Source organism: Dama dama, chromosome 22 (assembly GCF_033118175.1).
Source record: "Dama dama isolate Ldn47 chromosome 22, ASM3311817v1, whole genome shotgun sequence".
In the NCBI taxonomy this organism is placed as follows: domain Eukaryota; kingdom Metazoa; phylum Chordata; class Mammalia; order Artiodactyla; family Cervidae; genus Dama; species Dama dama.
In genome coordinates this window covers 18,589,662-18,616,303 of record NC_083702.1, presented here as the reverse complement: position 1 = coordinate 18,616,303, position 26,642 = coordinate 18,589,662, and the positions used below count along the sequence as shown (strand labels likewise).

At 41.3% G+C, this 26,642-nt stretch overlaps 1 protein-coding gene across 1 annotated transcript; it reads left to right on the top strand.

The window, feature by feature from the left end:
- The first annotated feature begins 16,219 nt into the window (after positions 1–16,219).
- On the top strand, positions 16,220–26,642 carry NECAP1 (NECAP endocytosis associated 1). Its single transcript, XM_061124870.1, has 8 exons — positions 16,220–16,357; positions 20,245–20,345; positions 20,501–20,605; positions 21,266–21,347; positions 22,110–22,218; positions 22,308–22,491; positions 24,241–24,343; positions 24,918–26,642. Exons 1-8 carry the CDS (start codon positions 16,263–16,265, stop codon positions 24,964–24,966), a joined length of 828 nt encoding a protein of 275 aa, XP_060980853.1. The 5' UTR covers positions 16,220–16,262; the 3' UTR covers positions 24,967–26,642.

The following is a 26,642-nucleotide window of genomic DNA, read 5'->3' as shown; positions in this document are numbered from 1 at the left end:
AGGAAGAGTTTCAAAGTGAGTCATTTCTAAATGTCTCAGATAAGAAAAATTAAAAAGCGGAAGAGCATGGTTCTCAGAAGTTTTCAGCAGTACAGAGTATGGTTAGAGAAAGCACTTTTGTACATGAGCTTCCCACTTGATAGGGTTTTTCTTTTTTGTTTCTATAATGATAGAAGTAGCAGCTGAAGTGAAATACTGAATAGCAGAAAATAACAGGGGTGTATTTAGCCTGGGGCAATCTAGGAAAGTAGAAATAAGATCTGGGCAGGTCCTTCAAGAATTATGGGACTTCTCTCAAAAGAGGTGACAAACTATTTTACTTATTTATTTGACTGCACTGTGGCATGTGAGATCTTAGTACCCCAACCAGGGATCGAACCTGTGATCCCTGGAGTTGAAGCTCCAAGTCTTAACTGCTGAGCCACCAGGGAATTCCTAGTGACAAGCTGTTTAGAATGTTTACATGGCACATAGTGGCATCTGGCCCCATCACTTCATGGCAAATAGGTGGGGAAACAGTGGAAACAGTGGCTGATTTTATTTTTTGGGGCTCCAAAATCACTGCAGATGGTGACTGCAGCCATGAAATTAAAAGATACTTACTCCTCGGAAGGAAAGTTATGATCAACCTAGACAGCATGTTAAAAAGCAGAGACATTACTTTGTCAAAAAATGTCCGTCTAGTCAAGTCTATGATTTTTCCAGTAGTCATGTATGGATGTGAGAGTTGGACTATAAAGAAAGCTGAGCACTAAAAAATGGATTCTTTTGAATGGTGGTGTTGGAGAAGACGCTAGAGAGTCCATTGGACTGCAAGGAGATCCAACTAGTCCATCCTAAAGGAGATCAGTCCTGAATGTTCATTGGAAGGACTGATGCTGAAGCTGAAACTCCAATACTTGAGCCACCTGACTCATTTGAAAAGACCCTGATGCTGGGAAAGATTGAAGAAGGTGAGAGGAGAAGGGATGACAGAGGATGAGATGGTTGGATAGCATCACTGACTCAGTGGACATGAGTTTGGGTAGGCTCTGTGATGGACAGGGAGTGGTGTGCTGCAGCTCATGGGCTGCAAAGAGTTGGACACGACTGAATGACTGAACTGAACTGAACTGAGTCACCTTGCTATGAAAATTTGAGGTAATTAGAATTGTATTCTTCCTCCACATATCAACTTCAAATTTTTATGTGTATTAGCTACATTGTTGTGATTTATAAAATTGTCATTCTTGATTGTTGTTCAGTCCCTAAATTGTGTCTGCCTCTGAGACGCCATGGACTGCAGCATGCCAGGCTACCCTGTCCTCTATCTCTCGGGGTTTGCTCAAATCATGTCCACTGAGCCAGTGATGCCATCCAATCATCTCACCCTCTGTTGCCTCCTTCTCCTCCTGCTTTCCTGCCTTCAATCTTTCCCAGCATCAGGGTTTTTCCCAGTGAATGGGCTCTTTGCATCAGGTGGCCAAAGTATTGGAGCTTCAGCTTCAGCATCAGTCCTTCCAGTGAATATTCATGGTTGATTTCCTTTAGGATTGATTGGTTTGATCTCCTTGCATTCTTTATTATTAATATAAAAATATATAAATAAATAAATGCAGCATAGTCAGAGTCTGGTGGGTGGGTGAGAGATTCAAGCATTAGAAAACAGGCAGCAGTCTAGTTAATTAAATTAAATTAGTTAATTAATTGATTGGATTAACTAATTCCCTGTATTAATTAGTTTTATCAGGAAGGAGTGCAGAAGACTGAAGAGGGACCTTGAGCAGTGATTTCTCCTTAATGTAGACCTTGAATGGAATTCTCACTCACACTATCCTTTTACATATAAACATGTGAAATAAAGCTTTCAGTCTATATGGATCAACTTATTGTCCAAACAGTAATATCTACATCCCCCCTCGTTTGCAGCCAAATCTCAATGGAATATTTTTGAGGCAGAAAGACCCGAGAAAAATGCCAAGAGTTGAGTTTTACTTATGTATTCATTTTTTCCATTGTTATTATTTAATTACAAGAGTAGTATGTGAGTGTGTTCAGTCACTCAGTCATGCGTGTCTGACTCTTTTCGACTCTGTAGACTGTAGCCCACCAGACTCCTGTGTCAATGGAATTCTCCAGGCAAGAATACTGGAGTGGGTTGCCATTTCCTTCTCCAGGGGATTTTCCTGACTCAGGGATCAAACCCATGTCTCTTGTGTCTCCTGCATTGGCAGGTGGATTCTTTACCACTGAGTCACCTGGGAAGTCACTTATCTTTTAATATCAGGACCTATTAGTTCACATCATACTTTTAAAGTTATTTCATATTATACCATTTAGTCAATCATTCCCCTTTGTGGATATTCTATTTTTATCCAAGTTTAAGCAGTTATAAACAATGCCTCAATGAGTAGTCTTATATTTTACATATCTCGGAATATGTCTGTAGAATAGTTTCCTAGAATTGTATTTGCTAAATCCATGTATGTGCATCCACAGTTTTGAAAGCTGTGTCATTTCCCACTAAGGAGACTCTATCAGGTTATATGCCCACCAACAGTGGAGAGGGTAGCTATTCCCCTTGCAAAAGATAAGGCCTTTATCACTAAGTTAGTACCATAACAAGTACTCCACTCTTACTATAGACATTATGTAGTTTACAATGTGGGAGATTGAAAAAACAAAGAGCTTTGTATATACAATTATAATAATACAGTAAGGGCTGTTAGCAGAGTAACCTTGGGACCAGGAGGAGGGAATGACTAATTCTCACTGAAGCAAATAGGAAGATAATGCACTGAAGAGCTGAGCTTTAATGATAGGTAGAAACTTGACAGCTACTAATAGTGCTACAAAAGAATTTATCCCTGGGTTGGGAATATCCCCTGGAGTAGAAAATGGCAACCCACTCCAGTATTCTTGCCTGGAAAATCCCCCGGAGTGCTACAGTCCTTGAGATTGCAAAAAGAGTCGGACCCAACTGAGTGACAGAGTACATGCATACATATGTACATAATAGTGCTGTAAAAGAATTGATTTCTGTACCCTGGTAGACCAAGAGTTTGCTCCTATCTCCAGTGCCTGCTGCCATGTTTGGAATAATGTGTGTCTGGGGCACCAATAAGTAAATAAATGAAAGAATGAATGTTTGGTTGAAAAGGATGCTGGCTTTTGAATATATAATCCAAAAATTAATTCGGGTCTTTAAAGTTGTTTCTGGTGTGGGCGCAGTTTTACAGATTCCTTTTTCTCTAAAGATTATACAGCAGTTAAAACCAGTTGGAGGGACTTCCCTGGTGGTTCAGTGGTTAAGACTCATCTCTCCCAATGCAGGGGACCTGGATCAGGGAACTAGATCCCACATGCCACAACTAAGAGTTCCCATGTTGCAAGGAAGATTGAAGATACCATGTGTCACAACTAAGACCCACAGCAGCCAAATAGATAAAATTAAGAACAAAAGCCAGTTGGAGAACTCCCAGCTGTATTACTTAGATTTGCAGATCAAGAAGGAAATTAGTGAAAGCACCTGTGGACAGGGCTTTTATTTCTGGAGGGTTTCTGTCCTTTCTTATAAAGTATTAGTTGTTTTATGGTGTAACATGGGCTTCCTTTGTGGCCCAGCTGGTAAAGAATCCGCTTGCAATGCAGGAGACCTGAGTTTGATACCTGGGTTGGGAAGACCCCCTGGAGAAGGAAAAGGCTACCCACTCCAGTGGCTTCCCTGGTGGCTCAGGGGTTAAAGCGTCTGCCTCCAATGTATCCCTGGGTTGGGAAGATCCCCTGGAGAAGGAAATGGTAACCCACTCTAGTATTCTTGCCTGGAGAATCCCATGGATGGAGGAGCCTGGTAGGCTACAGTCCACGGGGTTGCAAAGAGTCGGACACGACTGAACGACTTCACTTTCACTTTCACCCACTCCAGTATTCTGGCCTGGAGAATTTCATAGACTGTATAGTCCATGGGGTTGCAAAGAGTCAGACATGACTGAGTGACTTTCACTTTCACTTTCATGGTGTACTATGGAAAAATTGGGAGCAATGTATGTGATTTTCCTCTGTATTGTTCCTTTTTAGTATCTAATTATAGACTTCTAAGCAGAGATAAGATATTTTGGAAAGACTGAAATTTTGAATATATGTTGCAACACAGCCATATTAAAACCTTTTACGAGTCACTGATTAATTCTACATTTTCAATAACAGAAATCTGTATTCACTTGGTCAAAATAAAAGTTTTAGAGTTGTACACTCTCTGTCCTGCTCTGTCTGAGAGAATTAAAAATGAATATATGACAAAGTTTCTCTCCTTAACAAAAAACGCTTAGATTCATTATTAGACCATATATGTGCAGGTGTGCATGCTAAGTCACTTCAGTCATGTCTGATTCTTTGCGACCCCATGGACTGTAGCCCACCAGGCTCCTCTGTCCATGGGTTTCACCAGGCAAGAATGCTAGATTGGGTTGCCTTGCCCTCCTCCAGGGGATCTTCCTGACCCAGGAATTGAACCCGAGTCTCATATTTCTCCTGCATCGGCAAGCAGGTTCTTTACCACGAGAGCCACCTGGGAAGCCCATTAGACCATCTATAATTTTACTCTAAGTGAAAAATAACCAAATGCCCAATACTATAATGTAGACAAATGCTATGGCTACATAGCAAAGGATGAAACTGATGACAACTGGTTGAGTTTAGAATTAGCTGGAAATTTTTTCATGGAAGAAAATTCTCGAGGTGAAAAATGCTCTAGATTAGAAATCTGAATTCTAGTTTATTTTTCAATTTTTGAGAATAAAAATAAAGCAAGCTTTATTTAGAAGATAGGGGCTTCCCTCGTAGCTCAGTAGGTAAAGAATCTGTCTGCAACCCAGGAGACTTGGGTTTAATTCCTGGCTTGAAAAATCCTGATAAAGCTGGTGGTATCTGTTTTGGTTAATAAAGTTGGGCTCAAGTGTTTTAACAGGTCTTTACTGCCATTACAGACTGACATGCCAAGGGCATTCTGAATGCCAATGACAGATTTAAGTTATTTCAAAATCCAAGATGGTATCAAAAGCCATTGGAATTTGGATTTTTCTTAGACTAATACACTTTTATGGTAAAGAATCTGCCTGCAATGTGGGGAGACTGGGTTCGATCCTAAATTAGGAAGATACCCTGGAGAAGGGCATGGCAACCCACTTCAGTATTCCTGCCTGGAAAATACCATGGACAGAGGATCCTGGCAGACTACAGTCCATGGGGTTGCAAGGAGTCGGACACGACTGAGTGACTAGCATACTTTTATTTGAGTGACTCGATTACTTCGTTCTGAAAATGAAAATGCTACACTGAGCAATTCCCCTCCTCCACAGATCCCTGAGGCAATGTTGCAGTTGCCTCTGACAGCCAAAATCTCAACATTTCAACAGAGGGAAGCTAAGAGGAACTGGGAAAATGAAAAGCAAAATTAATAACTCTAATTGTAATTGATATAGGTAGCTGCTACTTGTGGCAAACCAAAGCCTAGTCTGATGCATATTCCCATTTCCTCACATTTCATTGACACTGTACCAGATGGTAACGACATTCTTGAAGGAATGTACCAAGACTAGAGTGGGAAGGCCCAGACTGTGAGTGGACAGAATGCATTTTTGCATCCAGTTGCCTTAGGTGGTACAGTTGACTAAGGACAAATACCCAGTGGGAAGACCCACTAGCCAAACGTAACTAGAAAAGAGGATAGTAAATGCATAATCAGCATAGTGAGTTCTAGTTTTAGCTTTAACTGCTTGACCTTGGGCTGGATGCTTGACCTAGAATTTTTTTTCTTAGATATAAAATTAAAGGATTGGACCAAATGATCTTTAACATTTCTTTTACATCTAACAACCCATAAGTCTCCCATTTCAAGCAGGAGCAAAACACAAATTAAGGTGGAGGTAAGACCAACACGAGTGGTTGATACAAACCAAGTGGGTTGCCTTGAGCAAAAAGCACATGTGGGAGTTATAGAAGGCACGTAGAGACCCCGAGTTTGAATCCTAGCTCTGCCACCTACTGACTGTGTGATCGTTCAGGAGTTATTCTGGCTTTCCAGGTGGCCCTAGTGATAAAGATCCCACCTGTCAATGCAGGAGACAAAAGAGATGTGGGTTTGATCCCTGGGTCGGGAAGATCCCCTGGAGGAGGGCATGGCAACCCACTCCAGTATTCTTGCCTGGAGAATCCCATGGACAGAGGAGCCTGGCAGGCTACAGTCTACGGGGTCGCACAGAGTCAGACATGACTGAAGCGACTTAGCACGCACACACAAGAGTTATTTAGCCTCTGTGTTTTCACTTCCTTGCCTGCAAAACAGAGATTGTGTCAGATTTTTATTTATTGATACTCAAGCCCATTTCCATTCTTTCTTGCTCTTTCTCTATGAGAAGTTTGGGTATTGCATTTCCTAAAACTTCACTTTGGTAGGCTCTGAATAGGCTCTGCCAGAGGGGTATGTTCATATGCTCTTGGGAAGTGAAGACAAAAGAGAATGATTGTATTTTTTTAAAATTGGTTTTTATTCTAGTGTAGTTGATTTACAATGTCATGTTAGTTTCTGCAGTACAGCAAAGTGAATCAGTTACACATATACATATATCCATCTCTTTTAGATATTATTCCCACATAGGTCATTACAGAGTATTTAGAGTTCCCTGTGCTATACAGTGGCTTATTAGTTATCTATTTTATGCAATCTCCCAATTTATCCCATGCCCCTTTCCCCCTTAATATCTATAAATTTGTTCTCTACATCTGTGTCTCTTTCTGTTTTGCAAATAAGTTGTCTGTACCATTATTTTTAGATTCCATATATAAGTGATGTTATATTTGTCTTTCTCTGTCTGACTTACTTTTCACTCAGTATGAAAATCTCTAGGTCCATCCATGTTGCTGCAAATGACTTTATTTTATCTTTTCTTATGGCTGAGTAATATTATGTTGTATATATGTACCACATCTTCTTTATCCATTCCTCCATCTATGGACACTTAGTTTGTGCACAAAGTTTGCAAATATGTTTTTAAAATAAAAGAACAAAACCCATAACATAGAATAAACCTTAAAAATATTAAAATATAAAAGAAAGAGTGACTGAAAGAGGAGTCACTTAGTTTCTGACTTCTGTAGCTGCAGACAACTCTGGTGGCCTTCTGCAACGAAGATGGCAGGTGACCTTGGCAGCTGCTGATGGCTGTGGGCTCTGGCCAGGATTGCTAGTTTTGTTACTGAAAGGTGTGGGGTCCAGTTACTTGCTGCTCAAGAGCCAGTAAACAGGTCAGGATGGTGGAAATGAAAGTCTGCTTTGTTTTAGATGCTGGTAGCCACCCGAGGAAGAGAGATTGAAAGGGAAGTAAACTGAGTGTTTCTTGAACACCCTTTATGACTTTAGTTCCATGAAACCCAAAATGGACAAGGAATAAGGCTTTAGTTTATGTTCATCTAGTCCAATGAGAGGCTGTAAGAAAATTGGTGGGGTTGGGACAGGATTCAGGATTATTGAGGGTTAGATGGCTCTCATAAATGTTTGAAGGGTAGATAAAGTTTTGAGTAAATTTCAATGGATGTTTTAGGTTAACTATCTTATTTGTGCACTATTTAGAAAATGTCCTCTTTGTTTCCTTTCTCCTTTGCCTCTCCTTCCACTAGAATGTGGGCAAGGTGGTGATACAAAATGATACTGGTTTGAAAAACCACCCAGTTTTTCCCTCTGTGCAGGGAAAATGCCAGGTCTCCAGCTCCCATATGTCTCTTTTACTTTCACACAGGACATTTCACTTTTGACACTTTTGGTCACCAAAGGTTTTTTTTTTTTTTTTCCTTTGCTACACTGTGCAAAACTTACCTGATGAGGGATCAAACTAGCTGTACCCCTGCCTGGACCACTAAGGAAGTCCCCACATGTGTGTGTGTTCTTTCCCCGCATCAAATAATTCTGCAACACCAGCTGGCTGTCCTACAATTTAACCCAATCCTGACACTATCTACCTGGAGATAGCATCACATTCTACAGGTTAAAGGCTGAACTTCCCAGGTGGCATAGTGGTAAAGAATCCACCTGCCAATGCAGGAGACACAAGACACCTGGGGTCCATTGCTGGGTTGGGAAGATCCCCCTGGAGGAGGAAATGACAACCCACTCCAGTGTTCTTGCCTGGAGAATCCCATGAACAGAAGAGCCTGGTGGGCTACAGTCCATAGGGTCACAAAGAGTTGTACATGACTGAGCATGCATGTACATTCCATAAGACTGCTCCCAACTTCAGATGCCAATCACAAGTTGTAGTTTCCCCATGTTACCCACAAATTCTGTCTTGGCTACAAATTAGGGGTTCTCATGATTTTCTTCTCTTTGGGTTCGATTATCTGTTAGAGTGGTTCACAGACTTAGGAAACAATTATTTGGCAGTAATTTGTTTAGTGGATGGATTTCAGTCCTCCAGGCTCCTCTGTCCATGGGGCTCTCCAGGTAAGAATACTGGAGTGGGTTGCCGTTTCCTTCTCCAGGGGATCTTCCCAACCCAGGGATTGAACCTGCATGTCTTACATCTCCTGCATGGGCAGGCAGGTTCTTTACTACTAGCGCCACCTGGGAAACCCCTGGGGAAAAATATTTAGGTTTACCAGTTTGTTAAAGGACATGATAAAGGACACAGATGAACAGCTAGATGAAGGGATCCATAAGGTGAGGTCTGGGAGGGTCCTGAGTGCTGGAGCTTCTGTCTCCAGTAGACTTGGGGTGTGTCACCCTTTCAGTACGTGGATGTGTTCACCAGTCTGAAAATTCTCCCAACCCCATGTTATTGCAATTTTTTGGAGGCCTCATCACATAGGCATGTTCAATTATTAACTATTTCTAGCCATTTCCCCTTTTCAAGAGTGTGCAGGGTGGGGCTGAAAATTCCAAGCTTCTAATCATGGTTTGGGCTTTCCTTGTGACTCAGCAGTAAAGAATCCGCCTGTAATGCAGGAGACACAGGAAACTTGGGTTTGATTCCTGGGTCGGGAAGATCCCTTGGAGGAGGACATGGCAACTCAGTCCAGTATTCTTGCCTGGAGAATCCCGTGTGCAGAGGAGCCTGGTGGGCTACAGTCCATGGGGTCACAAAGAGTTGGACATTATGGAAAGACTGAGCACTCACGGAATCATGGCTTGGTTTTTCCAGAGCCCTAATCCAGGAGCCATTCAAGAACCCACCTAGAGTCACTGCAAGAGTTTCCCTTGTGTCAGAAACTGGGATCAGTGACCAAGTGTTGGAACAAAAGATGATGTCTTATCACCTAGGATATTAAATGTGGGTTTTATATCCTTTTCAATATTATCCTATGTATGTGTAAGTATATGTGTATTTTTGAACATTGCACATATATACATATAAAAGTATACATGTAATTCTGCAACTCTTCATTATTTAATTTTTACCTTTTGGACTCTTCATTTTATTATAATGAAATACTTAAAACAGACAAATGAGTATACAAAAAATATCATTAACATCAGCTTTGTCAAGTTGCAATTAATCAGCTTTATTAAGATCTTAAATATTTTGATATATTTACTTAAGTTATTTTTAAAAGATATATATACACTCCTATCCCAAATCTTTTATCTTCCTTTTCCCCCAGATGTAATTATTTTTCTTCCTGTGTGTGCTTTTATACATTTTCTATGTATGTATGACTCTGTAAGCAATATGTGGTTATACTTTTAAGTTTTAAAATTTTGTGTGAACAGTTCTTGATTTACTTTCATAAGTTATTATTAACCATTATAAGAAGGGTATAAAATAGCAAAAATTTCCCTTTTCCCCCTTTTTTCATTTCCCAGAAATAACAGTCCTTGTTAAGTGTCTCAGCTATAATTCCATAATTATTTTATGCCTATCAAACCTGACTACTTTTAACACAGTTTTATACAAATGACCTAATATTATACTTTTTCTTCTGTTTCTTGCAGTTTTCCCTTATCAATTTACCTTTTCAGATCAGAACATCCAGATTAATTGCAATTTTTGACAGACACAAACAGTACTTCATTGATAGATGTACCATAATTTATTTATGGAATTGATCAACTCCAGACTGATGGACATTTAAATTATCTCTATTTTTTAACTGCAAAAGTACTGTAATAAATATCTCATGTATTTTTGTGTACTTGAGAAGCTATCATTATGGCTTATAACAAATGAAAAACAAACGTGTGCACAAAATTACACGTGTACTATTTTTGAACCAGTATGTTGTGTGCTTCTTGTATAATGTGAAGTGGTAAAAAATAAGTTTCCAAATCATGAGACATGAGGTTCCAGTCCTCACTGCATCGCCACCTATGTCTTTAGACAGATCCTTTAATAAGTCTAGTATTCAAGTGTCTCATATGTAAAATGTAGGATTTCTCATTAAGAAGAATAAAATAATGTCATTTGCAGCAACATGGACCTAGAGACTATCATACTGAGAAGGAGACAGAGAAGGAGAAATAACCTATGACATCTTTTACACCTGAAATCTAAAAAGAAATGAAACAAATGAAGTAATTTACAAAATGATACAAATGAAGTAATTTACAAAGCAGAAACAGACTCACAGACTTAGAGAAGGAACTTATTGGTTGCTGGGTGGGAGGGGAGGAAGGAGGAGGAGAAGGCAGGGAATTTGGGATGACATTTACACGCTGCTATATTGAAAGTGGATAACCAACACCAACAAGGACCTACTTGATAGCACAGGAAAGTCTGCTCAGTGTTATGGAGCAGTTTTGATGGGAGGGGAGCTTGGGGGAGAATGGATACATGTATGTGTATGACTGAGCCTCTTCACTGTTCATCTGAAACCATCACATTTTTAATCAGCTATATCCAATACAAAATAACAAAATTTTAAATGTGGGATTTTAACTACAAGGTCCCTAAGATCCTTTCTAAGTAAGCAAGATCCGTAAACTATGATTCAAGTTGCATTACAATTTTATAACTGCATTTGTAGCAACTCCAGGATTTAGGAAAATTGTACTTTAACAAGTATGATTTCATGATAAATAATAGTGGACTGAGCAAAAGTAAACCAGAATTTAAAAGCCTACGATAAACAACTTTTTGTGTATGTGCAAAGAAGAAAGAGCTGAGAAATATGTTACTGGTATAAGGCAAGAAAACCACGACCTCTATTTTCATGTTTAACACATTTAAAAGGAATCAAGATTTGAGATGGATAAGGCCTCCATCATTGCCAGCAAAAGTGCGTTTGTTGAGCTTGGTTAAATCACATATACTTAGAAAGTCACAAATAGTGAGAAAATTGGCTTGATTTCTAGGACAGTTACCATAGACAGTCTAGAATTTTGGAATTGTGTGGCTACTACCCTCTAGCGGTGGGCAGAGGTGAATTCTAGCCAAGACATTTGAAATTTTCTTGATTGAGAAAGGACAAATCACCCCTGTAAAGATGGACAGAAATGATCATTCATTTAACAAACAAAAAAATGTATGGAGCTTTTATTATATTCTGGAAACTCTGATAGATTCTGGGGAAATACAAATATGCTTCTTTCTTTTGGAAAACAAATGTACTTAAAAACATTTGAATGCAATGGGCTAAAACCGAAGTATTAGAAAAATGTTGTGAGAGCACAGAGGAGAGTTACTAGTTCTATTTAAGGAATTTGAAGAAAGCATCCCAAACTGACATTTAATTTGAATCTGAAGCCATTTTACCAAAGAATGAATGGGAAGCGCATTTCAGTCTTTGCAAATACATTCGGCATGAATAAAAGTAATGCATTTGGGAAATTACAGCACTGTGAGTGGGTAAGTTAGAGAGGACATTGGAGGTGCGGATGAGGAAGGAAGGGTGAGAAGAAGTGGCTCTACATGAGTCTGGAAGGAAAACCTGGGGCAAGACGGTGCAGAAGCATCTGACTAAGGACATTAGACACTATTTTACAGCCAGTGGAGAGTTTATGTCTTTCAAAAAGCAGAGTTCAATGCACATAAGGGCCTAAGTGAATGATCTAATCATCAGATATACTTTTGGTCTTTCTTTAGTAGGTTTTTTTTTCAACCTGTTAAATGGTGAGCAATGTTAGACCTCTTTTAACCTTTTCACTCTAAGTTCAGATGTACTAATGGATATTGAAATCAATTTTGTGGGTTGAGAACAACAGAAAATAGAATAAAATACAATAGAAACTATAAACTGCCATTAGGTTCAGTTCAGTTTAATTTAGTTCAGTCGCTCAGTCGTGTCCGACTCTTTGCAACCCCATGAACCACAGCACACCAGGCCTCCCTGTTTGGGTAAACTCCCGGAGTTTACTCAAACTCATGTCCATCGAGTCGGTGATGCCATCCAATCATCTTCTATCGCCCCCTTTTCCTCTCACCTTCAATCTTTCCCAGCATCAGGGTCTTTTCAAATGAGTCAGTTCTTTACATCAGATGGCCAAAGTATTGGAGTTGCAGCTTCAGCATCAGTCCTTCCAATGACTATTCAGGACTGATTTCCTTTAGGATGGATTGGTTGGATCTCCCTGCAGTCCAAGGGACTCTCAAGAGTCTTCTCCAACACCACAGTTCAAAAGCATCAATTCTTCAGTGCTCAGTTTTCTTTATAGTCCAACTCTCACATCCATACATGACTACTGGAAAACCATAGCTTTGGCTAGATGGACCTTTGTTGGCAAAAGTTTAGTAAGAGTAGCATTTTGGGAAATCTTTGTTTCAGGCATATATATTTGAGTTTGTATGGGTGCATTGGGTTCTCATATTTTTTAAAAAATGGTTTGGAAAAGACTACCAAATATGTCTAAAAGTGTTAGTCAGTCGTGTCTGACTCTTTGTGTCCCTATGGACTGTAACCTCTGTCCATGGAGTTCTTCAGGCAAGAATACTGGAGTGGGTAGCCAGTCTCTCCTCCAGGGGATCTTCCAGACCAAGGGCAGTATGTCTAAAGGTCTCTCCTAATTTAAAGTTCCTGCACTTCTACTGGGTCTTCCCTGGTGGCTCAGAGAGTAAAGAATCACCTGCAACGGGGGAGACCTGGGTTCAATCACTGGGTTGGGAAGATCCCCTGGAGAAGGGAATGGCTACCCATTCAAGCATTCTTACCTGGAGAATTCCATGGTTAGAGGAGCCTGGCACGCTACAGTCCATGGGGTAGCAAAGAGTACTGGGTTTCCCAGGTGGCACTAGTGGTAAAGAACTGCCTACCAGTGCAGGAGACACAAGAGACTATGGTTCAATGACTGTGGGAAGATCCCCTGGAGGAGGGCATGGTAACCCATTTCAGTATTCTTGCGTGGAGAATCCCACGGACAGAGAAGCCTGGCAGGCTACATTCCATAGGGTTGCAAAGAGTCAGACTTGACTGAAGTGACTTAGCATGCATGCATGCATGTACTTCTACTTTCTAATAATAGGCTGATTCTTTGAAGGTAAATATCATTAATCTCATTCACAGGTACTTTGAAAAGAATCTGTAGGTAGTCTTTCAATGGAATGTATGAAATGTTTAAAAGTTTGAGGTCTACCTATATGTACTGATATAAAACGGTATCCTGATGTATTGTCAGGTAAAAATCAAAATGTGGATAGCATATATGATTCCATTTGTGAAAATTCATAGGCTCACATACACTTATAAATGCATAATGCATAGAAAATACCAGAAAGAACATACAAAAAATTGTTTAGTAGTCAACTCAATGGAGAACAACAGAAGGATGGTTCTTGAGAAGCATGAAGATGGACTTTAAAGTTTTAAAAATACATTTTATTTAGTTATAATTTACATATAACATAATGCATGCATTTTAAGTGCACATTTTCTTTAGTCTTGACTAACATATACATTTTGTGCAACTAACACCACAATCAATATACAGTGTATCTCCATCACTCCCTTCCCTTCCAAAGCCTCTTTCATACTCTTTGAATTTTTTGCAAAGTGTATGTAGGACCCTGAAATTGGGGGATTTGGGAGAAATGGCCAAGTTAAATAAGCTAAATGACTGTACTTCAGTAGAAATCTTGTATTGTTCAACCATTATTACCTACCCTGTGAAGGGCATCGTGCTATGTGCTGAAAAGGCAAAGTTTTTGCCTTATGTAGCTGATAGTTTAGTGGGAGATATTTGAAGAATAATAACACCTTGCTGCTGCTGCTAAGTCGCGTCAGTCATGTCCGACTCTGTGCGGCCCGATAGAAGGCAGCCCACCAGGTTCCTCTGTCCCTGGGATTCTCCAGGCAAGAATACTGGAGTGGGTTGCCATTTCCTTCTCCAATGCATGAAAGCGAAAAGTGAAAGTGAAGTCGCTCAGTCGCACGTCAAACTCCGCGAGACCCCATGGACTGTAGCCTACCAGGCTCCTCCTTCCATGGGATTTTCCAGGCAAGAGTACTGGAGTGGGTTGCCATTTCCTTCTCCAGGGGATCTTCCCAATCCAGGAATCGAACCAGGGCCTCCTGCATTACCGGCAGATTCTTTACTGAGCTATGAGGGAAGCCTGTATTATACACTCACAATGACGTCCCTGGTGGCTTCGATGGTAAAGAATCTGCCTGTAATCCAGGAGACCTGAGTTTGATCCCTGGGTCGGGAAGATTCCTTGGAGTAGGAGGCACCCCACTCCAATTTCCCTGCCTGGAAAACCCCATGGACAAATGAGCCTGACCAGTTACAGTCCACGGGGTAGCAAAGAGTCAGACATGACTGAGCACAGCATACACACACACACACACACACACACACACACACACACACACAAATATCTCAAAGCATCCTATAGTAATAGATATGCCACTAACCATTTTCTGTTGATATTCATTTACCTAGTTTTCATTTTTCACCATTACAAACAATGCTGTAATAAACATCATTGTATATATTATTTTGCACACATAAAATTATTGCCCTAAAATAGCTATTAGTGGATTTGCTACATTTAATGTTACATACAGGATATTAATTCGAAATTTACCTTCAGAAATGCTATACCACTACCTTCCAGCAAACAGTGAGTAGTTGATTCCCCACATCCTTATTATAGCTAGATATTTATGATTCCTTTTAGAGTTTTAAGCTATCACTTTGTTATGCAGGGCAGACAAATTAGACAGGTTTCCAACCAGTCAACATGATGAAGTGGTGCCTACACCACTGTTGTAGTTAGGCAGACTTGAGTTGGTATCTTGGTTTTCCACTTGCCCTCTGTGCTAGTTAAATCAATTAGGTGACTGTTGCGGCAAGTTTAAATTTGGAGTGTACAAGGCAGGTGTTTATGGAGACACTGCAGTAGAATTTACCACTATAATAAAACTGAGAGCAAACACAGGCTATTAAATAATTCATAATGCTGTCTCAACTGGTCAGGAATTGAATTGATCCCATTTACAACTTATGTGTTAAGTCACTCAGTCGTGTCTGATTTTGTGACCCCATGGGCTGTTATCCCGCCAGGCTCCTCTGTTCATGGGATTTTCCGGGCAAGAATACTGAAATCGGTTGCCATTTCCTTCTCCAAGGGATCTTCCGGACCCAGGGACAAAGCTCAGGTCTTATGCATTAAAGAAGGATTCTTTACCACCAAGGAAGCCCATTTACAGCTTAACATGGGTAAACTTTCCAAACAATAATCAAGTACACACTGAAAGTGTGGTAGACTATTTTAACAGGTGCCATTCTCAAAACTCTGAGATAAAAAGGAGTTATTATAAGGCAATGGATCAGGCCCGGCATTTTTGAATTTTGGACTCTGGAAGATTAAAATCCACCATGTCTAGGCCTGGGTCATACACTTTCTTTAGGTATCCAATTCGGGATTACGGACCCGCGGATACCTCTTTTCTGCTTGGAAACTACGGTTAAAAAGTGACTCTTGGAAGAAAAAAAATCCGCCAAGCTTCAAGACGGTCGTCGTTCTCCCACAGCACTGCTGGTACCTGCCGAGAGCAAGATGGCGCTTTCCCTCCTCGCTTTTTGGGGATGAAGATATCCTTAACATGAATCACGCACTTGGAGGGCATCCTTGCCATTACCCAAGATGGTGATTCACGCAACCTCACCGTTTCCAGGTTTCAACATGGCTTCCCCAACCCGCGCCAACGGAGGTTAATCTCAGGAAGCCAGCCAAACTCTCGCGGAAGCAGCGTTATCGGAAGTGCGTAAGCGGAAGTTGTTTTAGAACTCAACACCCCGGCTCTACGTCCCGCCCCCGCGCTGACGCCCCGCCCCCAGCGACACTGCGAGCAGAGTCAAGATGGCGTCCGAGTTGGAGTACGAGTCTGTACTGTGTGTGAAACCTGACGTCAGCGTCTACCGGATTCCGCCTCGGGCCTCCAACCGCGGTTACAGGTACTAACTTCGAGTCACTGCGGCACGCGCGCACCCGGTCGAGCTTGACACTGTTTCTCAGATAGCAGGCCGCCCGTCCCTGCCATTGCCGCCTCTGGCTTGTTACCTTGTTAGCCTGGCCACCTGGGTTTTTGTCACCCTTTCCCCCAGCTGTTCCCCCACTCTGGACTGCCGACATCCTTGTTCCCCCTCTTAAAAAAAAAAAATTACTATTCTGTACCCTCCCACCGCTCTCCCCCCGGACCCCTCTGGGCCACCCATCTGCTCCCCATTATCCTCCTCCTGTCGTGTCTGCGCCTTGGCCAGTCACCTTTCCTTCGCTCATCCCTGCGTCCTTCAGGTTGTCACCCTTATCGTCCCATCCCTACCCGCCCCCCCCCCCGCACCCCCCATTTCCAATACCTCGTGCGCATTTGTTGGTGATTATTGTGTCTTAGGCCCTTATCTGGATGAGATAATTTGTCTTTTGTGCCGTTCAGTCTTGCCAGCAAATACCACCATCCACCGTATGATTTTTCCCTTCAGCACTTTTGTTAGTGGGCAAATGATGTTAAGTCTTCCAGTGGTTGTCTAGTCTGTTTCTCTTCAATGTGTTTTCTATATATTGAAGATACTATAGTACAAGTGATACTATAATATTTTCAAGCCTTCCTTCCCTCTTATCTTCTCTTACAGCTTTTACTTTCAGAGTTAAGACAGCATTTTATCTGGAGGGCTAACTAACCACCTTGTAATCCAGTGACTATGAGGGCCTGAGGATGCTGTCGAAAGTTATGGTCATGCAGTCCAAAGAATTAACATGCAACTCACTGGGTTACCTGTTAAAAAATATGAGTGTGAGCCCTGGCAATTTAACAGCTGTGTGATTTGAGACAAATCTTTTAGCCTCTCCAAGCCTAAGTTTTCTCATCTGTAAAATAGAAAGAAAAAATGGGGAGGGGGTGATGATAAAACCTGCTCTAGCTTTGTACCTTTAGAAGTTTTTGGAGGGTTAAATGAAATCATAATAAATGTGAAAAATAATTAAAAATGAATTTCCTAAAAAGTATTTAGTAAACAGTAAAGCAGTCTATAAATACAGTATTTTGATTTCTCTCTCTGACTCACATCACCAGCATGATTTTCCTCTTGGCATTTGTTACCTTGGCTTAAAAGTTACCCTCTCTCTGTGTCTTATGTTGTGCTTCCTTATCAGAGGTTCGTTCATCCTGAGTCAGTATCTTTGTGCTTGCTGACCTGTGCACTAAATCCTGTGGGTTGTACCTTAAAAGATAATCCTCATTTCAAGCTTTCAATCAGACCCCAGCTGACCGTGAATAAGACTCTACATGCTTTTTGATGATAGTCACAGGGACTAATACCTGTGAGTCAGCTGAGACCTCTCCTCCTTTGGCCAGCCTTCCTTGGTTTTTCTGTTCTGGCTTAGGTGTGCTCTGCATGCCTCCATAGTACCTGCTCTTGACTCTATCACTTGCCTTCCTTCTGTGTTCTAATTGGTTGGTTGTTCTCCCAGTTCTCCAGACTAGACCGTGAACAACTTGAGGTCTTCTTAAACTTTAGAAGATCTTTTAAGCGTTTTCTAGGATCTAGTTTCCTGTGCACAGTTTCCTGCACATAGTGGAGACTCTGTAAATGTTGACTGTAAGGAATTAATAGGTTACACTTAAATTAGCATTGATTGATCTGTTAAATAAGGTAAAATAGCTGATGACCCCTAACTTTAGGTATTAATTCTTCCTAAAAGATATGGTACACATTGAAGTGGGTTTCAGTTCTTTTTCAGTCCAACTCTTTGTAATCCCATGAACCTGCCAGACTCCTCTGCCATGGAATTCTCCAGGCAAGAATACTGGAGTGTGTTGCCATTCCCTTCTCCAGTGGATCTTCCCTACCCAGGGATTGAACCTAGGTCTCCTGCATTGCAGGCAGATTCTTTACCTGCTGAGCCACCAGGGAAGCCTTTTTCTTTTGTTTCATGCTTTTAAAAACACCTTTTACCCATCTATGTTCTCATTCAAAAAATTTAATAGACAAGGACTTCTAGAGCACGCTCTGAACTGGATCAGACTCAGGTACTTGGGGGACTTTGAGACAGGACATCAAGAGAGAAGGGCATGACAAAGATGTATGTTGTAAAATCCTGTTCAGAATTTGTCCTAATTTAAATTTTCATGTCTTCCTGTCTACCATTTGCTTACCATCTTGTTAAACATATGTTTACCCAGAAATATTTTATTGTTACCTTCTTAACTGCAGGTGTTAGTCTCTAGGTTCCCGAGGGATGAGTTATTAACTTTTACCTTGCCCTCCCTTTTCCACACTGCTTGCAAAACAGAATCACAAATGCAGTGTTTTGTAAAATCGGTTCATGTTTAAATAATGTCTTAGATTTCATTCAAATTCTTCTAGAACACAGATTATAAGTATTCAGTGTTTTGTAATGTTTCCATTTGTATCTCTAATCTACATGTCTTCCTGAAGTCCAGCTTCATATATTCACATGTATACTCTGTATCTCCTCTTGAAAATCTATTAGACACCCCAGGCTTAACAGAGCCAATGCTGAACTACTAATCTTTCTTTCCAGAGATGTTCTATCTGTGGTCTTTCTCATCTCAATTATTGGTAACTCCTCTGTTCAGGCTAGAAACCTTGGCGTCATCCTTGACTTCATCTTTGGTGTCTCTCTTTGTCTTCTACCTTGCATCCATTCATTAGAAAATCCTGCTGCCTTTGCTTTAAATATATCCATTGTCTAGTCACTTCTCCTTTCTCTTCCTAGTCGCCATGGTGACTCCCCCAGATTACTACAGTAGTCTCTTAGCTAATCCCCAGCTTTAGCATTCATATTGCTGCATCTCTGCTTTGCGCAGCAAAGTAATCCTTTTGAAATAAAAGCGAGATCATGTCACATCTCTGCTTTAGTGGCTTCTTCATTCAGACTAAAAGCTGGAGTTCTTAGAGTGGCCTGCAAGACCCTACCTGATCTGTCCCTCAGTTAGTTCTCCCACCTCATCTCTTTCTGTGTTCTAATCACAGCGGCTTCCTTGCTTGAGGGCAATATAGCAGGCCTGCTCCCATCTTAGCATCTTTGCACCAGCTTCTGTTTCCTACACCTGGAATGCTTTTCCTCCAGATATCTGCATAGGTAACTCACTTCCTTCACATTTTGTTCACATTTCACCTTGTTAGTCAGGCTTGCCCTGACCACCCTTTTGAAAGCTGTAGCCTATTCATTCTCCCACTACCTTCCTGAGCTCCTTTTTCTGCCCTGGCATTTTCTTTTTACCTTAGCATTTAGCACCTTCTGAGCTATTAATGATTTTACATATTTACTGTTTCTTTTTTATTATCTATCTCCTGTTAGACTGTAAGCTTCATGACGGCTTTAAACTTTGTTCCCTCTTGTATCCCAAGTACTTAGAATAGTGCCTGTGACTTAATACACACTCTGTAAATATTGGTTGAATTCAGTGAAAGGTAATACATTTAGGGATTTGGGAGGCTTCTGTTACCCAGGATATTTCATTTAGTAGGCTTTGTTGTTCCCTGATCAGCAAAATACTATTATATAAAGTACTATCCTCAGTATGAAAATAGTGTCATTGTGATAAATTTTTAAATTACTTTTTTTTGTAGTTTTACATATTTTTAGTGATACTTATTGGACTTCAGTAGTAAGATTTTTTCTATTTGCTTTGGACTGTGTGTACCTTGAGGTATCTTTGTAGAGAGAATCATGAATTATTCTTTTGATTGTTTAATAGGCAGAAAGAGTAAGTAATTCAGAACAGGGAACTAGAAATACAGCAAATGATTGTGTGTAGGTTTTTGGCAAATTAAAGACATAGACCGGAGGCCTGAGACTTTCCATTTTTCTATTTTAGGGCATCTGACTGGAAATTAGATCAACCTGATTGGACTGGTCGCCTCAGAATCACTTCAAAAGGGAAGGTTGCTTATATCAAACTCGAGGATAAAGTTTCAGGTAATCTACTGCTGACCCTCTGCCATATTAAGGATATTGGTTTGGTATTCTTTTATAAATATCTTCAAACTGGGGACTGGAGTGGAAATACTTGCTAATTGAATTTTAGACTTTTTGCTTCCTTTGCTTAAAGAAGTCTTTTTCTTACCTGTCAGGGGAACTCTTTGCTCAGGCACCAGTAGAACAATATCCTGGTATTGCCGTGGAGACAGTGACCGATTCCAGCCGCTACTTTGTAATCCGGATCCAGGATGGAACTGGTAAGGGATTGGGGATTTTGAATGAATTGAGATTGGGAAAATAGTTAATGCACATCAGTGGAAGTGTGTCCCAGTGCATTTATCTTCAGTTTACTAAAATTTTTCTTCTCTTTGTTCAGAGTTAACTCCAGTTGCTAGAGGAGAAGGATTAATGTGTTATTTGAAATAGTTGTAAACACAAGTTCAAGAGGTGATTAAAAGTAGACGCAAATAAATCAGAATATATGTCTAACCAAAGAACTGGCAAATACTGCCTGTTCATTGTTGCAGGGTTTTTTGTGGGACTGCTTTATATCATCAGTGTTTATGGCAGGCATCTTTTCTCCAGTCAGAGGCTGGCAGACTTTTTTCTAAAGAAACAAGATAATAAACATTTCTGGGCCACATGGTCTCTGGCAGCTCCTCAGTTCTGTCACCGTGGTATGAAAGCTGCTGTGGATGATATGTAGACAAACTGGCATGGCTTTGTTCTAGTGAAATTTTATTTACAAAAACAAGCTCTGGCTGCATTTGGCTCATGGGCTGCACGCAGTTTGCCAATCCTGAGAGAATCTTTCACATTCACAGAGGTTGTCTAGTTATGGTAACTATTATATTTTCGTTGGGTAGCCTTTGCCCCAGGCATGCTTCCTGTTGGGAGGATTCCTATCTTTTTCACAGGGCGAAGTGCTTTCATTGGCATTGGCTTCTCAGATCGGGGTGATGCCTTTGACTTCAATGTCTCTCTGCAAGATCACTTCAAGTGAGTGAAGCGTGTCCTGAGTTACCAGGTTGAGTGTGTGGGGAATGCTGCCCCTCCATTGAGTGGGCACTGTCTCTTAATCTCCTGCTTTCTTTACTTCGTAGACTAGGTCTTGTGACTATGAATCGTCCCGTTCACTGTTTTCTTCCATTATCTTTGTATCTAGTCTATCCTTATAGCTGGAATATGTTCTTAATCTACTGTACACTGGTTTGGGAAGATGCTGCTGTTTATGCCTCTGGGGAAGTTGCCTGTAGTTCTTAGGGGGCTGAGGAGGGGGCGTAACAGTAGCAGCAGGGCTTTCTGTGAGATAGTGGGGAGTTATGTGCCAGATTTGTCACTCCATGTAACTCACATGTTTTGTGCTTTTGGCTTAGCTGTGGTGACTAGCACCGTGCACACTGGTAGAAAAGGGCAGGTTTCTCTGCCTCAGAACTTTCTGAAGTTGTGGAAAGCCACCCAGTCAGTGAGGGGGGCAACCAGCCTGCCCCGTCAGGGGTGGCTCTGGATCACGGGGATGGGGATTGGTGGCCAGTTGCCCTCTTGTGGAGGGACATGTTTAATCTGCCATTGTATATAGTTCCCCAGTGGTATTGAGCTCCAGTTGCCCTCTTCCTTGGCTTTTCTTCCTTTCCTTTCTATGTCTCATGTTCCCTTACTCTGCTTTCTGGAATTATGTTTCATATAAGTTAGCCACAGATTGGTATGTCAGACTCTGCTCTCAGGGAATCCAAGATAAAATAATGTACCCTTTTATTTAAGGTGGGTGAAACAGGAATCTGAGATTTCCAAAGAATCTCAGGAAATGGATAGTCGTCCCAAGTTGGATCTGGGCTTCAAGGAAGGGCAGACCATCAAGTTGAGTATTGGGGTGAGTATGGTTCCCCTCACCTCTCCTTGTATTTCCATAAGCCTATGACTTCTCTTTCTTTTTCTCACCCTCCTTTTTTTCTTTTGTAGAACATTACAACCAAGAAAGGAGGTGCTTCTAAGCCCAAGACTGCAGGGACTGGGGGCCTCAGCTTACTCCCACCCCCACCTGGAGGCAAAGTCACAATTCCCCCTCCATCCTCCTCAGTTGCCATCAGCAATCATGTCACTCCGCCACCCATACCAAAATCCAGTCATGGAGGTAGTGATGCAGGTAAATCTCTCTAGTACTTTTAACTTTGAGAAATCATAGCGTAGGGTTTTATTGGTAATAACCTGTTTGCCAAAGAGAGTGTCAGTGGTTTTGCTATTAAAGGCACTTGGCTCTGACAAGTTGACTCTGGCAGCCTCTAGCAAGGGATTAAAGCTTTTCTAGTGAGCTGAGAGTCATGGTATCTGGTTGATTTTTTTTCTAAAAATGGGTAGATATTAAAAAGACTGTTTCCTTCATTGGACCTTGGTGAAATGCTAGTAGGCCCAAGAGTCAGATGGACCAAGATTCTGGTCATAGCTCTGTTTTTATCTGGATTTGTTTGGTAACATTTAGGTTCTGTGAGCCTCAGTATCCTTACCTGTAAGATAGAGATGTAAAACTTAGCCCAAGACTGAGGGTAAAATGATGTGATGGCACCGAGCTCAGTACTTGGCATGTAGTTATCATTCAGTGAATGTTATTTCTCAATCCTTTCCGTTTCTTCACAGGATAGTTGAGAGGAAATAGACAACATCTGGGTTTTGAGTATATTTTTGTTTTTCCTTACTATCTGGTGGGAAACAAGAAGAGATATAGTCATTTCCATTTAAAATATGAGAAATTAGAATTCGAAGAGGAATTTTCCTGAGATTAGAGAACCTAGTGTTAGACTCTGAGAGTTATAGCATTAATTAGTTAATTATAACTTAATATTATTTGTTTAAAATTATATCATTAATCAATTATAAGTGATTGCTTATAGGAGAAGACTTTCTCTTTCTGGAATTTTTGAGGTAAAAGTGGTTATAGGCTACTTCCTTTGGTAAGTGTTGCCAGAAGGCACTGAGGATAATATCTAAGGTTTATTTACTTTTATTTTTTTAAATTCACCCTTTTGTTTTGAGATAATTCTAGTTTCACTTGCAACTGTAAAAAATAAGAAATCCTATATACTGTTTATCCAGTTAACCTCAATGGTAACATTTTGCAGAATTGACAGTGAGACTGTCTACCAATCTTCCTTAGATTTCTTCATGGTTAGGTATTCTCATTTGTGTGTGCAGTTGACCCTTGAACAATGCGGAGCTTTTGTACACTGACCACCTCTTGCCCATCCCTGTCCTGTGTAGTAGAAAATCTGTGTATAATTTCATAGTCAACTCTCCATATCTGTGGTTCCATATCTGTAGATTAAATTAACTACAGATCATATAGTACTGTACTGAGTGTTTATTGAAAAAAGTTCACACGTAAGTGCACCTATGTGGTTCAAACCCACATTGTTCATGGGTCAGCTCTAGTTCTGTGCAGTTTCATCAGGTGTAAGTTCCTGGATCCACCACCAGGCTCAGGACACCAAACAGTTCCACAGGACAAGGATCCTTTGTGTCCCCCATTTTTAACCACATCTTCCTCCCTCTTCACCCCCTCCCCTGTTCCTAACCCTCGGCAATCAGTCACTAATCTGTCCTCCATCCCTTAATTTTGTTACTTTAGGAATGTTAATGGAATCATGCAGTATATAACCTTTACTCAGCATGATTCCCTTGAGGATCAAGTTGTTTTGATATATGTCAATAGTCTGTTTATTGCTGAATAGTAATCCATCATATGGATGTACCACAGTATGTTTCACCCACAGAAGAACATTTGGGTTGACTGCATTTTTGGCTATTACAAGTAAAGTTGCCGTGAAATTGTGTGTAGGTTTTTGTGTGAATATAAGTTTATGTTTCCCTGTTTCTGTTTCTTCTCTTACCTTGTACTCAGATATCCTTTTAGATTTGGATTCTCCGGCTCCTGTCACGACACCCGCACCAGCTCCAGTTTCTGCAAGCAATGACTTGTGGGGAGACTTCAGCACTGCATCCAGGTATTAGTGTAGGGAAACCACCATCCTCTCAACTGGGCTATCAGTGATGTGTGCCAGTCTAATGACACCTCTGATCTGGGAAAGCAGGGCATCTGTAGGTCATACATGGTGTTTGGGAGGAATTCTAGGTAAGGAGTGCAGGAGTACTGGGATGGTGGGATAAGATTACTGTGGGATGGAGCTTGAGCTTCCCCGGTGACTCAGTGGTTAAGAATTCGCTTGCAGTGCCAGAGAGACACAGGAGATGTGGGTTTGATCCCTGGGTTGGGAAGATCCTCTGGAGAAGGGAATGACAACCTACTCCAGTATTCTTGCCTGGAGAATCCCATGGACAGAGGAGCCTGGCAGGCTACATTAGTCTATGGAGTCACAAAAGGTTGGAAACAACTGAAGCTACTTAGCACACATGCACGCAGGCAGGATGGAACTTGGGTAGCCTGGTGCAGGGCTTGGTGAGCAGAATTGCTCTGAAGTACAGTTTCAGGAATTCAGGGCAGAGATTTCTTGGAAACTGTTAAGAATGGAGTCCCTATCCTAACATGCTTCTGGCTGTCTCTGTTCTCCTCTCTTACAGCTCTGTTCCAAACCAGGCACCACAGCCATCCAACTGGGTCCAGTTCTGAAGAGCGCTGGCACGACGTTCAGGAGAGATGTGAAGAATAACAGTGACTTTGAGGGCACCAATCTGAGAGGGGGGGTTCAGAGCCACTTCCCTCCCCAGAACCAAAACCCTGGACAATCGTTCTCATAGCTTCTCCATTGCATTCAGGCTGGTGGTGTCACCCCCCTATGCTGTTCCTTGGAGTGCAGCCAAGAAAGTATTTCTTGGCTTCTGTTCCCTGTCAAGGCAGGGAAGCAGTGGGTCTTAATGATGCTTGTGGCTGGCTCTACAGGGCTCAAAAGGCCAGGGTCTCTGAGGGGGGAATAGTCCCTACCATCTCTAAAAATTTTCTCTATCTTTAAATTCTTATTTCAGAATCATCTCAAGACCCTGGTGTGCCTCTTTGTGAAGCCCTTTCTAGCAATTTCAGGGGAGACAAAAACCTTGGAACTTCTTTTCCATTAGCCGAAGACTCTAAAAATGGACAGACTGACCTCCGTGTTTACAGATTCAGAATTTTGATAGGGGGTAGGTTGAGGAAAGACCTGCGTCCTGGGGCTCTGCAGTGTACCCTCCCCCAGGCTTGTCCTGTTGAGTGAACATCCAGTGTGGGTGCAGCCCCCTGACCGTCTAGCGCGTTTACACATCCCTTCCTGTGATAAGAGGGTTGAGTTGGTGGTGCTTCCACTCTTGTGTCTGTTGAGCAGTGCAGCATCTTTGATCAGTGGTTGTCTTTTGGATGAAGGAGGCTTAAGGGGCTGTGTTTTCCTAGTTATATTCTAGAGAAGCAGTCACTTTCTTGCAGCTTCATCTTGCTGCTGCCTCTGAAGCCCGGTGTTACTTTGTAACAGCCCCATTATTTGACTGAAAGTTTAAAGGGTTTGGGGTTTTTAACCTCCTTTGTAGAGTAGAGAGGTTGAATGCACTTAACTCTTGATCAGTACCCACATTGCCTTGCTGCCTGGGTATCTGGCCCCTTTTCATAAACACGTTTTGAATTCACCAGCTCTTCAGCAGAAAGCTGCTATATTACATGTATTGTCATTGATGAAGGAAGCTGGAGAGCCATGGCTTTAGCTGTGACAGATTTTGCCCGGAAGAGGGCTGTGATACTTGTCACCAGGGGTATGTGAGAAGCAAGTAGCTCTCCTGCCACTTTCCCTCTGTCCGCCCACCATTCCTTTTATTAATGCTGTGAAGGGGTCCCGCTCTTGGGTGAATGGGCTCCAGCTATCTGATTTGTCAAGGGGCAATTTTGAGAGTGAATGTGAGGATCTCACCTCTTCCCTTAGTACCTATTTGGATATGTACTGGCTGAAGGGAGTCCTTACGTTTAGTTTTTAAATAGATTCTCTCTCTTAGATTTCCTTCTTGACTCTTTTTTTAACTTTGGGTCCATTTTGTTTTCATTGCTTCCCGTTCCAGGCAGCTCTATTCTTACAGAGCCATGGCAGGACATTTAAAAATTCCAATAGAAAACACTAGAAGGAAAGTCTATAGAATCACTAGTGACTAATAACTACTGGGAACCTATTTTCTCAATCTTCCTGTATGTTGTGTTCTTTGTATTCTCAAGATGATAATATATTATGTATTTGAATTGCTGAAAAATTGAAAATGATGTTTAAGATATATGTATATAAAGCATACGTATGCTGTATTGGTGCAATAATGGTAATTAAAAGTACGGAAAAGGCC

Excerpts from the sequence above, each read along its gene's own strand:
- NECAP1 (XM_061124870.1), top strand. The coding sequence starts at position 16,263 with ATGGCGTCCGAGTTGGAGTACGAGTCTGTACTGTGTGTGAAACCTGAC. Across the intron at positions 22,219-22,307 it reads CCATCAAGTTGAGTATTGGG|AACATTACAACCAAGAAAGG; the intron begins GTGAGTATGGTT and ends TTTCTTTTGTAG. Across the intron at positions 22,492-24,240 it reads TCATGGAGGTAGTGATGCAG|ATATCCTTTTAGATTTGGAT; the intron begins GTAAATCTCTCT and ends CCTTGTACTCAG.